At 44.4% G+C, this 13,663-nt stretch overlaps 1 protein-coding gene across 1 annotated transcript in view; it reads left to right on the plus strand.

Annotated features, from left to right (window-relative positions):
- wdr11 (WD repeat domain 11) overlaps positions 1 to 13,663 on the plus strand; it is a 131,855-nt gene that overhangs the window by 37,265 nt on the left and 80,927 nt on the right. The window contains exons 7-9 of the mRNA XM_021605791.2: positions 1,108 to 1,207; positions 4,350 to 4,560; positions 4,645 to 4,745. Coding sequence (XP_021461466.2) covers positions 1,108 to 1,207; positions 4,350 to 4,560; positions 4,645 to 4,745 — 412 coding nt within the window. The remainder of the gene's footprint in view (positions 1 to 1,107; positions 1,208 to 4,349; positions 4,561 to 4,644; positions 4,746 to 13,663) is intronic.

Raw genomic sequence — 13,663 nt, forward strand, 5'->3', positions numbered from 1 at the left:
ACTCCTTCACAACTGTTGGAAAATCATTCTAGGTTAAGCTGGTTGAGAGAATGCCAAGAGTATGCAAAGCTGTCATCAAGGCAAAGAAAGGGTGGCTACTTTGAAGAAACTAAAATGTAAAAAATCTTTTGATTTAACACTTTTTTGTTGTTGGTTACTATATGATTCCATATGCGTTATTTCATAGTTTAGTTTTCTTCACTTCAGAAAATCGTAAAAATAGAGAAAAACCCTTGAATTACTAGGTGTGTCCAAACTTCTGACTGGTACTGTATGTCCGTCTGTTTGGCTTCAGAAGTGTGTAGCCTACACTGTACACATTTCAGTACAGCAGCCTAGCCCAAGTCACAGGGCAGTAGTAGAGGAGCAGCCCTTACTCAGCCTTTGAGGCTCTGTCCATCAGTTGCAGGGTTCTCGCTAAGTGTTGTAAAGCACTTGTCACAGCCAATTTGCATGAGTGATGATACAGCTGCAGCGAAGAAGGCTCTGAGTCCAGCCTGGACTGTGGTAGAGTATAGGGAGCCAGGGACACACACTAAGACACACACACACACACACACACACAGATGCACAACCACACTGTCATTAGAGATAGTTACACATTCACACTTACCCAGTCATACTCCAATAAAGACACAATATGCTGAATCCCCAACCAATCCCTTTTCTCTTCCACTTCCCCCCGGCCCTCCGTTTGTGCATTAAAACGCATCTCTTCCATATGTAGTGATGTCCCAAAGCTAAGGGGGTGAAATCATCTAGTTCGTAGGGGATAATGAGACCCTCTGATAGCCACTTCGACCAAGCTTATTGATCCCTCTGTGGCTAAGTTGGTAGAGCATGTCACTTGCAACGTCATGAGCATGGGTTGGATTACCGCTGGGAGCACCCATATAAAAACAATCACGCACACATGACTAAGTTGCTTTGGTTAAAAGTATCTGCTTGATGGCATATTATATTATCCCTTCACCGCTCTTGTCGTCACCCTCTGATAGTGATAACAGAGGGACTTCCAAGCGAGTTGCTTGAGGCTATGGGCTAGTTTGGGATTGGGGGATATTTTCACCCAATCACATCATTCTCTGTTCTACTTCCTTTATCCAGGTGATCCCCTGTGCCCAAAGAGACGCTCTCTTCTGTCTCCACGAGAACGGCTGCATCACTCTGAGGGTGTGTCGCTCCACAACTGCACCCGACGAATCAGGCAAGCACCCCTCTACTGTCACTCACACAGTCAGTCAATCTTCTCTCAAAAACAAGAACTCCTCTATCTCTGTCACTCATTCGTTCCATTCATCCATCTTCTCTCAAAAAGAACTAATCTACTCTCACACTCTCTGTCCATCAAATCAAATGTATTTATATAGCCCTTCGTACATCAGCTGATATCTCAAAGTGCTGTACAGAAACCCAGCCTAAAACCCCAAACAGCAAGCAAAGCAGGTGTAGAAGCACAGTGGCTAGGAAAAACTCCCTAGAAAGGCCAAAACCTAGGAAGAAACCTAGAGAGGAACCAGGCTATGTGGGGTGGCCAGTCCTCTTCTGGCTGTGCCGGGTGGAGATTATAACAGAACATGGCCAAGATGTTCAAATGTTCATAAATGACCAGCATGGTCGAATAATAATAAGGCAGAACAGTTGAAACTGGAGCAGCAGCACGGCCAGGTGGACTGGGGACAGCAAGGAGTCATCATGTCAGGTAGTCCTGGGGCATGGTCCTAGGGCTCAGGTCAGTTGAAACTGGTGCAGCAGCACGGCCAGGTGGACTGGGGACAGCAAGGAGTCATCATGTCAGGTAGTCCTGGGGCATGTTCCTAGGGCTCAGGTCCTCCGAGAGAGAGAAAGAAAGAGAGAAGGAGAGAATTAGAGAACGCACACTTAGATTCACACAGGACACACAGGACACCGATTATTACAAACTGACCCTAGCCCCCCGACACATAAACTACTGCAGCATAAATGCTGGAGGCTGAGACAGAAGGGGTCAGGAGACACTGTGGCCCCATCTGAGGACACCCCCGGACAGGGCCAAACAGGAAGGATATAACCCCACCCACTTTGCCAAAGCACAGCCCCCACACCACTAGAGGGATATCTTCAACCACCAACTTACCATCCTGAGACAAGGCTGAGTATAGTCCACAAAGACCTCCGCCACGGCACAACCCAAGGGGGGGGGGGTAATCAACCCACAGTGAATCAACCCACTCAGGTGACGCACCCCCTCCAGGGACGGCATGAGAGAGCCCCAGTATGCCAGTGACTCAGCCCCTGTAATAGGGTTAGAGGCAGAGAATCCCAGTGGAAAGAGGGGAACCGGCCAGGCAGAGACAGCAAGGGCGGTTCGTTGCTCCAGAGCCTTTCCGTTCACCTTCCCACTCCTGGGCCAGACTACACTCAATCATATGACCCACTGAAGAGATGAGTCTTCAGTAAAGACTTAAAGGTTGAGACCGAGTTTGCGTCTCTGACATGGGTAGGAAGACCGTTCCATAAAAATGGAGCTCTTAGGAGAAAGCCCTGCCTCCAGCTGTTTGCTTAGAAATTCTAGGGACAATTAGGAGGCCTGCGTCTTGTGACCGTAGCGTACGTGTAGGTATGTACGGCAGGACCAAATCAGAGAGATAGGTAGGAGCAAGCCCATGTAATGCTTTGTAGGTTAGCAGTAAAACCTTGAAATCAGCCATTGCTTTGACAGGAAGCCAGTGTAGAGAGGCTAGCACTGGAGTGATATGATCAAATTTTTTGGTTCTAGTCAGGATTCTAGCAGCCGTATTTAGCTCTAACTGAAGTTTATTTAGTGCTTTATCCGGGTAGCCGGAAAGTAGAGCATTGCAGTAGTCTAACCTAGAAGTGACAAAAGCCTGGATTAATTTTTCTGCATAATTTTTGAACAGAAAGTTTCTGATTTTTGCGATGTTACGTAGATGGAAAAAAGCTGTCCTTGAAATGGTCTTGATATGTTCTTCTAAAGAGAGATCAGGGTCCAGAGTAACGCCGAGGTCCTTCACAGTTTTATTTGAGACGACTGTACAACCATTAAGATTAATTGTCAGATTCAACAGAAGATCTCTTTGTTTCTTGGGACCTAGAACAAGCATCTCTGTTTTGTCTGAGTTTAAAAGTAGAAAGTTTGCAGCCATCCACTTCCTTATGTCTGAAACACATGCTTCTAGCAAGGACAATTTTGGGGCTTCACCATGTTTCATTGAAATGTACAGCTGTGTGTCATCCGCATAGCAGTGAAAGTTAACATTATGTTTTTGAATAACATCCCCAAGAGGTAAAATATATAGTGAAAACAATAGTGGTCCTAAAACGGAACCTTGAGGAACACCGAAATTTACAGTTGATTTGTCAGAGGACAAACCATTCAGAGACAAACTGATATCTTTCCGACAGATAAGATCTAAACCAGGCCAGAACTTGTCCGTGTAGACCAATTTGGGTTTCCATCCTCTCCAAAAGAATGTGGTGATCGATGGTATCAAAAGCAGCACTAAGGTCTAGGAGCACGAGGACAGATGCAGATGCAGCCATTAAAATGTAATTTACCACCTTCACAAGTGCCGTCTCAGTGCTATGATGGGGTCTAAAACCAGACTGAAGCATTTCGTATACATTGTTTGTCTTCAGGAAGGCAGTGAGTTGCTGCGCAACAGACTTTTCTCAAATTTTTGAGAGGAATGGAAGATTCGATATAGGCCGATTAGTTTTTAAAAATATTTTCTGGTTCAAGGTTTGGCTTTTTCAAGAGAGGCTTTATTACTGCCACTTTAAGTGAGTTTGGTACACATCCGGTGGATAGAGAGCCGTTTATTATGTTCAACATAGGAGGGCCATGCACAGGAAGCAGCTCTTTCAGTAGTTTAGTTGGAATAGGGTCCAGTATGCAGCTTGAAGGTTTAGAGGCCATGATGATTTTCATCATTGTGCCAAGAGATATAGTACTAAAACACTTGAGCGTCTCTCTCTCTTGATCCTAGGTCCTGGCAGAGTTGTGCAGACTCAGGACAACTGAGCTTTGAAGGAATACGCAGATTTAAAGAAGAGTCCGTAATTTGCTTTCTAATAATCATAATCTTTTCCTCAAAGCTGTCCATCTGTCAATCACTCCTCCATTCATCCATCTAGCAGTCTAGACTGCAGTAAATAACCCAAAACTCTTGCACGTCAATGGACTATATATTTTCACATTCTTTTTATTCTCTGTCAATGAGAAATGTTGATGACCCTGAAAGCTGGGAGTCAATTGCATTATCTTTCTCCCCCCAATTTCTTTCTTTCTCTCTCCTTCTCCCTCCTGCACTCTCCGTCTCATAATGTGTGTGTGTGTGTGTGTGTAGTAGCTGCGTCAGATCCAGAGCAGAGTGTCCAGGAGCTGGTGTATGACCTGCGTTCCCAGTGTGATGCCATCAGGGTCACCAAGACCGTGCGACCTTACCGCATGGTCATCTGTCCGGTCAATGAGAACAACGCCGCCCTGACGGTCAGCGACGGCCGTGTCATGCTGTGGGAGCTCAAAGCCCACGTGTCCAAGCCTACGGTCAACCCTAGGTGTGTATACATACATACATACATACATACACACACTCTTTGAACATGTTTTGTTTAGTTATAATGATTCCCTTCCTCCCTCAGCTCGGGTTTGTCCCCCCTCTACGCTCCTGTGGCATTCTGTGGTTCACCACTGGGTCAGAACCAGAAGAAGATTCAGGACCTGTCTCTTAACACCATGATCGGTACGCATATCTCATCTCAACTAGACACACCTGGGGCATGTTCATTAGGACAAACCATAGAAAACTGTTTTGTAATTGAAAATGAGCATTTCTTATTGGACAAGTTCAGATAGAATCTTCCTGTTTTGGACCATTTCCTTTCTTTTTGTGCCTAATGAGCACAACACATGGCTGGGCTCTTGTATTCACTCAACACAGAAATCAAATCAATACATTCAGGTCATGCTTCTAATCTATGACTTATAAATCATCTTATCGCGTACACAGTACAATAGTGTGTTCAAGGCAGCAATCACCGTTCTCAATTCTCTTGAAAAACGAATACTTCGAGATGAGGCAAGTCTTAGAATCTTTTCAGAAGACCAACAATAAAGAATCCAAACACCGGCTGTGTGCCAGGGCCCTTTAGACATCCTTCATTGCAGTTTGCCTGAGCCGTGTGCACTCTTAGCCCCGAGGTGACCATTATCTCTCCCCCTTCTGTCATTTCTTGTTTCTCATCAACCCTGACTCGCTGACTACTGCTCGCACTGAAAACCCCAGCAAAAGAGATCTTGTGGGTGGATGTTACTTTTATCTCTCCTTTCTCTCTTTCTATCCATCTGTCCTTATTATATTTATTGCTTTATCTCTATCTGTTGCTCTCTCCATCTCTCTCTCTCCTCTCTCTTACTCCCCTCCCTCTATCACTTTCTCCCTCCCTCTGACTAGCTATGCTTGTAGACATCTAAATGCGGACATTGTGTTGTGCTCTTTAGATTTGAGACATAATGAAGCAGCTAATAAAGAATACTAGTGTGTACATGTGGATGAGCGGTGGGAGATTCAATGTGCGTCAGTTAGTGTTGAGTATGAGAGCCATTGGTTTTGTTTTGTGGTCTGAAGTATACACTGTATATATTGATGTTGGTAGAACAGAGGAATGGCCCACTTTCACCCCTTTTAGCCTATTGAATAGAGTAGCCCAGCTGCAGATGGAAGCTGACAGCTGGGCCGTGTTCATTAGGGCACGCAACATTTTAAAATGCTTTGCAACAGAAAATGGATATGATTGTTTCTTATTGGTGTCGTGACTTTAATTTAATTAATCTGATGACTGTTATTTACCAAATCAGCTAATTAACTTTTTTGACTTCATTTTAAATTAATCAATTAACTCATTAGGAATTTGGGGCACCACAAGAGCGGTTGTTTTGAGTTACCATCTCCCGAATTAAACTCTAAAAGTCTTTACCTGTCACATCTATAAAACAGTCAACATATTAATCATAACCTCTTATCATATCATTCTGAACAGTCATAACCTCCTTGGTTCTGCAAAAACCCCAGCCTTAGGATTCAGTACTACACAAAGTGGTTTAATTATTTATTTACTAGCTAGCTAACTAAATAATAACACAGGATAACATACACACTTAATACATTAAGAAAGGTCCCTAGCGAACTGACACAACATATGGCGGCTTGTTACACAACGACTTGGAGCGGGAGGGTGAAAAAGAGACCTTTATCTTCTATACATTTTAGAAACTATTCTCACGACTAATCACGAACCCCTGCCCATTTGGAGTAAGAAATCATGAATGTAATTACGAGTGAATGCCTTCCTTTGCCGTTTATCTCTGTCGGAACCAGCCCTCCTTAGGAAGGGTGATGGATTCGCCTTTTAAGCAGCATGCTTGTAAGGCTCTGATTGTCCGAAAGGGGTCGCCCCTTTCCCGTCTTGTACTGTTGTTCACTCTGGAAGATGCTCCTTGGAAGATAGGCTAGCCAGCCGTGTCGACGGTTCCTATTAGATGATGAGAGTAGCGTACTACGGTGATTTGAGAAGAGTAGTACAATAGGATGGTTTGATGAGTAGTAGGATTGTCCCACTTAAATTACATTTTCTAGACATTTGACTTAGGACATCTAATCAGCTGTACCAGTGAGGATTGTCCCACTTAAATTCCCTTTTCTAGATATTTGACTTAGGACAGCTAATCAGCCGTACCAGTGATTGTCCGAGAGGGGAGTTTTCTTCTCTCTTCACCTCGTGTTGATAGTCAGAGTTCGAACCACTTTACACGCGCAGCTGCAGCCTGGCGATGTTCTGGTCCCTGAGGTGAGTTAATTTTCTTCACCCCGTGAATAAACGCTTCTCATGTTAATTTCTTTACCTGACCTTTAATGCACTCTGAGAGAGAGAGGGCAGTTTTGTCCTCTCTGACCTCACTCGGGGCGTGGCTATTCCCTATATAGCGCACTACTTTTGACCAGGGCTCATATTGCTCTGGTCAAATGTAGTGTGCTATGTAGGGGATAGGGTGCCATTTGGGACAGAGACTAACTAAAGCACTCCATATGAAGGAAATAACAACATGGTCTAAGCCTAATAGTACAGTCAGACAAAGGGGAAGCTATGTAAGGACTAAACCCCTGTAATGACTCATCCCCAGTCTCTCCAGGTTATATTCAAATGGCCTTGAATTACCAGGGAGAATCCAGAAACAAACCATAGCTCCTATCCTCTAGATCAGTGGATAAGAGCTAATATTATATTAAAAATAATCAATAATTTTGCTATTTGTTTGGCCGCCTTACATATAAAACCTTATTTGTTCATCATAAATTGTGAATAACTCACCACAGGTTAATGAAGGGTGTGCTTGAAAGGATGCACATACAGTGCCTTGCGAAAGTATTCGGCCCCCTTGAACTTTGCGACCTTTTGCCACATTTCAGGCTTCAAACATAAAGATATAAAACTGTATTTTTTTGTGAAGAATCAACAACAAGTGGGACACAATCATGAAGTGGAACGACATTTATTGGATATTTCAAACTTTTTTAACAAATCAAAAACTGAAAAATTGGGCATGCAAAATTATTCAGCCCCCTTAAGTTAATACTTTGTAGCGCCACCTTTTGCTGCGATTACAGCTGTAAGTCGCTTGGGGTATGTCTCTATCAGTTTTGCACATCGAGAGACTGAATTTTTTTCCCATTCCTCCTTGCAAAACAGCTCGAGCTCAGTGAGGTTGGATGGAGAGCATTTGTGAACAGCAGTTTTCAGTTCTTTCCACAGATTCTCGATTGGATTCAGGTCTGGACTTTGACTTGGCCATTCGAACACCTGGATATGTTTATTTTTGAACCATTCCATTGTAGATTTTGCTTTATGTTTTGGATCATTGTCTTGTTGGAAGACAAATCTCCGTCCCAGTCTCAGGTCTTTTGCAGACTCCATCAGGTTTTCTTCCAGAATGGTCCTGTATTTGGCTCCATCCATCTTCCCATCAATTTTAACCATCTTCCCTGTCCCTGCTGAAGAAAAGCAGGCCCAAACCATGATGCTGCCACCACCATGTTTGACAGTGGGGATGGTGTGTTCAGCTGTGTTGCTTTTACGCCAAACATAACGTTTTGCATTGTTGCCAAAAAGTTCAATTTTGGTTTCATCTGACCAGAGCACCTTCTTCCACATGTTTGGTGTGTCTCCCAGGTGGCTTGTGGCAAACTTTAAACGACACTTTTTATGGATATCTTTAAGAAATGGCTTTCTTCCATAAAGGCCAGATTTGTGCAATATACGACTGATTATTGTCCTATGGACAGAGTCTCCCACCTCAGCTGTAGATCTCTGCAGTTCATCCAGAGTGATCATGGGCCTCTTGGCTGCATCTCTGATCAGTCTTCTCCTTGTATGAGCTGAAAGTTTAGAGGGACGGCCAGGTCTTGGTAGATTTGCAGTGGTCTGATACTCCTTCCATTTCAATATTATCGCTTGCACAGTGCTCCTTGGGATGTTTAAAGCTTGGGAAATCTTTGTGTATCCAAATCCGGCTTTAAACTTCTTCACAACAGTATCTCGGACCTGCCTGGTGTGTTCCTTGTTCTTCATGATGCTCTCTGTGCTTTTAACGGACCTCTGAGACTATCACAGTGCAGGTGCATTTATACGGAGACTTGATTACACACAGGTGGATTGTATTTATCATCATTAGTCATTTAGGTCAACATTGGATCATTCAGAGATCCTCACTGAACTTCTGGAGAGAGTTTGCTGCACTAAAAGTAAAGGGGCTGAATAATTTTGCACGCCCAATTTTTCAGTTTTTGATTTGTTAAAGTTTGAAATATCCAATAAATGTCGTTCCACTTCATGATTGTGTCCCACTTGTTGTTGATTCTTCACAAAAAAATAGTTTTATATCTTTATGTTTGAAGCCTGAAATGTGGCAAAAGGTTGCAAAGTTCAAGGGGGCCGAATACTTTCGCAAGGCACTGTAACTCTGCAATGTTGTATTGAAGAGAGTCTGTCTTAAATCATTTTACACAAACAGTCTGCCTATATTTAGTTTTCATGCTAGCGAGGGCCAAAAATCCACTCATGTAGGTTTATTTTTATTTCACCTTTATTTAACTAGGCAAGTCAGTTAAGAACAAATTCTTATTTTCAATGACTGCCTAGGAACAGTGGGTTCCTGTGCCTGTTCAGGGGCAGAACGACAGATTTGTACCTTGTCAGCGCGGGGATTCGATCTTACAACCTTTCGGGTTACTAGTCCAACACTCTAACCACTAGGCTACGCTGCCGCCCCAGCAGAGAACTGGAAGGAGAGGCGGCCAAAGGAAGAATTGGCTTTTGGGGTGACCAGTGAGATATACCTGCTGGAGCGCGTGCTACGCGTGAATGCTGCTATTGTGACCAGTGAGCTGACATAAGGCGGGGCTTAACCTAGCAGAGACTTGTAGATGACCTGGAGCCAGTGGGTTTGGCGACGAGTATGAAGCGAGGGCCAGCCAACAAGAGCGTACAGGTAGCAGAGGTGGGTAGTATATGGGGCTTTGGTGACACAACGGATGGCACTGTGATAGACTGCATCCAGTTTGCTGAGTGGAGTGTTTGAGGCTATTTTGTAAATGACATCGCCGAAGTTGAGGATCGGTAGGATGGTCAGTTTTACGAGGGTATGTTTGGCAGCATGAGGGAAGGATGCTTTGTTGTGAAATAGGAAGCCAATTCTAGATTTAATTTTGGGTTGGAGATGTTTAATATGAGTCTGGAAGGAGAGTTTACAGTCTAAGCAGACACCTAGGTATTTGTAGTTGTCCACATATTCTAAATCAGAACCGTCCAGAGTAGTGATGCTGGACGGGCGGGCAGGTGCGGGCAGCGATCGGTTGAAGAGCATGCATTTAGTTTTACTTGCATTTAAGAGCAATTGGAGGCCACAGAAGGAGAGTTGTATGTCATTGAAGCTCATCTGGAGGTTTGTTAACAGTGTCCAAAGAAGGGCCATAGGTATACAGAATGGTGTTGTCTGCATAGAGGTGGATCAACGAATAACCAGCAGCAAGAGCGACATCATTGATATATACCGAGTAGAGAGTCGGCCCGAGAATTGAGCATGAGACGGAGTTTACAACCCACACAAGTGGCTCAGGTAGTGCAGCTCATCCAGGATGGAACATCAATGCGAGCTGTGGCAAGAAGGTTTGCTGTGTCTGTCAGAGTAGTGTCCAGAGCATGGAGGTGCTACCAGGAGACAGGCCAGTACATCAGGAGACGTGGAGGAGCAACAACCCAGCAGCAGGACCGCTGGTAGTGCAGCAGGACCGCTACCTCCGCCTTTGTGCAAGGAGGAGCAGGAGGAGCACTGCCAGAGCCCTGCAAAATAACCTCCAGCAGGCCACAAATGTGTATGTGTCTGCTCAAACGGTCAGAAACAGACTCCATGAGGGTGGTATGAGGGCCCAACGTCCACAGGTGGGGGTTGTGCTTACAGCCCAACACCGTGCAGGACGTTTGGCATTTGCCAGAGAACACCAAGATTGGCAAATTCTCCACTGGCGCCCTGTGCTCTTCACAGATGAAAGCAGGTTCACACTGAGCACGTGACAGACGTGACAGAGTCTGGAGACGCCGTGGAGAACGTTCTGCTGCCTGCAACATCCTCCAGCATGACCGGTTTGGCAGTGGGTCAGTCATAGTGTGGGGTGGCATCTCTTTGGGGGGCTGCACAACCCTCCATGTGCTCGCCAGAGGTAGCCTGACTGCCATTAGGTACCGAGATGAGTTCCTCAGACCCCTTGTGAGCCCATATGCTGGTGCGGTTGGCCCTGGGTTCCTCCTAATGCAAGACCATGCTAGACCTCATGTGGCTGGAGTGTGTCAGCAGTTCCTGCAAGAGGAAGGCATTGATGCTGTGGACTGGCCCGCCCGTTCCCTAGACCTGAATCCAATTGAGCACATCTGGGACATCATGTCTCGCTCCATCCACCATGCCACGTTGCACCACAGACTGTCCAGGAGTTGGCGGATGCTTTAGTCCAGGTCTGGAAGCAGATCCCTCAGGACACCATCCGCCACCTCATCAGGAGCATGCCCAGGCGTTGTAGGGAGGTCATACAGGCACGTGGAGGCCACACACACTACTGAGCCTCATTTTGACTTGTTTTAAGGACATTACATCAAAGTTGGATCATCCTGTAATGTGGTTTTCCACTTTAATTTTGAGTGTGATTCCAAATCCAGACCTCCATGGGTTGATACATTTGATTTCCATTGACCATTTTTGTGTGATTTTGTTGTCAGCACATTCAACTATGTAAAGAAAAAAGTATTTAATAAGAATATTTCATTCATTCAGATATAGGATGTTATTTTAGTGTTCCCTTTTATTTTTTGAGCAGTGTATATGTACCAAAAGAAAAATTGTGTGTGATGATATGATATGATATGATGTGATGATAATATGTAGCCAGCGAGCGATAAGAGACTTGGAGCAACCTCCATCAGGGACAAGTGAACATCGACCACAACTTCCCGCGTAACAGATAGGTTGAAGCCTGCTTGACAGAGCTGCTAAGCTGCTAGCCATCAAGCTAACAAAGTTGGTACCAAATGAGTTGTCCAATGCAGCCCTCTTTGTCTGGAGAAGTAAATGAACAGTTCCAGCGCTGTAGGAGCTGTTTCTACTACTTTGTTTCGGGACAAACCGGATCACTCTAATTTTCAATGCGGCAATTGTTTACTTGCCAAGGACTATAGGCTTGAGGAGGCTTCCTTGATTGCGCCAGCCTACGTAAGAAACTGGAGAAGATGCAGAGTGGAATGTTTACATTTTCAACGCCGGTGACTGTACGGCGTTCTCGCTTGTTGGATGCATTTACGCCTTGTCGTTATACGACTGGCCGGTGTTGCCCAGACCTCCCCCATCTGATAGCTGAGTCGAAGGAGCACAGCAAGAGGAGCAAGGCAATCAACGATGGTCACATGTCACGAGCCGTGGAAGCCGAAGACAGCGGCCTCACTCAAAGCAGTCTACATTCCCAACGAAAGGCCCGGAGAGGATACAAACAACAAATATTTTTGCCGTCCTGGAGCCTGATCCTCCTGCACCTTTGTCGCTGGGGGTGCCTGTGTCTGCGGCCGCAGTGCCTACTACTATGATTTAAAAGTCGACGTTGGTAACCTTCCCTTCCGTCCCTGCTCTGGATTGAGCGGGGCTTCGACGTCTGTCAGAGGCCTGCACTGGGAGCCACGTACTCACGTTATCCTGCTTCTCGCCCATCCATAAATGGTTCTCAGAATCCTGTGAAGCGTGGGAGTGGGTGGATTTCCTCGTCCTTCTCGCCAGCTGTGATTTTTTTGGCAGCTCCATGGTAAGATGTGAACGTTCCTTATGCAAAAACATTATCCTACCCTGGAGCTCGAGTAAATGACATTACTAAGCTACTCCCGAATGTACTACATCAGGACATGGAATTCAATTCTATTGTAGTCCATGTGGGTTTTAATTACATTATGAAGGGCAACTCTGAACAGTTGAAACTGGATTTTAAAGAGCTCAATGACTGTCTGCTAGACTCTAACAATCATATCTGGCCCTGTGCCCTTTCTGAATCGTGGCATTAACGCTTTAGCAGGATTCTTTCTTTTTACTACTAGCTATGTAATTATTGCAGCTCAATGGGTGTTAGTTATGTTGACAATTTCGATACCTTTTGGAAACAAAACACATTTTATTAGGAGGATGGGATCCTTCCAAGTCATTTGGGTTCCTGGATCCTTTCACAGCATTATAAGGCTGTGTTGAGACAATGACTTATCAATGACCCAAGCCCAGCTCAGATAATACCTACCAAATTGACTCAGAATTGTCATAATGCTTCAGCAAATGTACATTACACCAGGGGCGTTTGGTAGACAATGTAATTACCCTAATATATGTTCCAGTAATCATGTGCCTATGAACCAGATTTATACTATTGAGCTGGTGTGCCCTAGGAGGAAGTCCACAGTGTGCAGCTCACTATACTATGATATCTACTTCTGCTAAGCTTTCCAGTAAAGCAATATAAATAAGTATTCATCGCAGAAGAAAAGTGCTCAAAATAGCCCATGTTAACACGTAACTTTATAAACAAGATTCATGAAATCAGTAATTTGCTAGTAACAGATTACATTCATATCTCTGAAACTCACTTAGGTAATACTTTTGATACAGTGGTAGCAATACAATGTTATAACATTTACAGAAAAAATAGAAATGCCAATGGGGGTGTTGCTGTTTATATTCAGAACCACATTTCTGTAAAGTTTAGAGAGGATCTCATATTAAAAACTGTTGAAGTAATATGACTACACGTTCGTCTGTCTCACCTAAAGCCCATTCTGGTGGGAAGCTGCTATAGATTTTTAAATATTGACTAGCTTTCATCAAGCTGCCCCCCAAGAAAAAGCTTCAAACTGTAACCAATGCCTGCAACTTGGTTCATGTTATCAATCGACCTACCAGGGTAGTTACAAACAGTGCAGGAATTAAATCATCAACATGTATTGATGACAGCTTATGTTGCAGAAATTAGCTTGAAAGCAGTATCCAGATCCATTGGATGTAGTGGTCATACAATAAGTTTTGTAGTGATTC

The sequence above is a fragment of the Oncorhynchus mykiss genome, chromosome 1, assembly GCF_013265735.2.
Source record: "Oncorhynchus mykiss isolate Arlee chromosome 1, USDA_OmykA_1.1, whole genome shotgun sequence".
Taxonomy (NCBI): domain Eukaryota; kingdom Metazoa; phylum Chordata; class Actinopteri; order Salmoniformes; family Salmonidae; genus Oncorhynchus; species Oncorhynchus mykiss.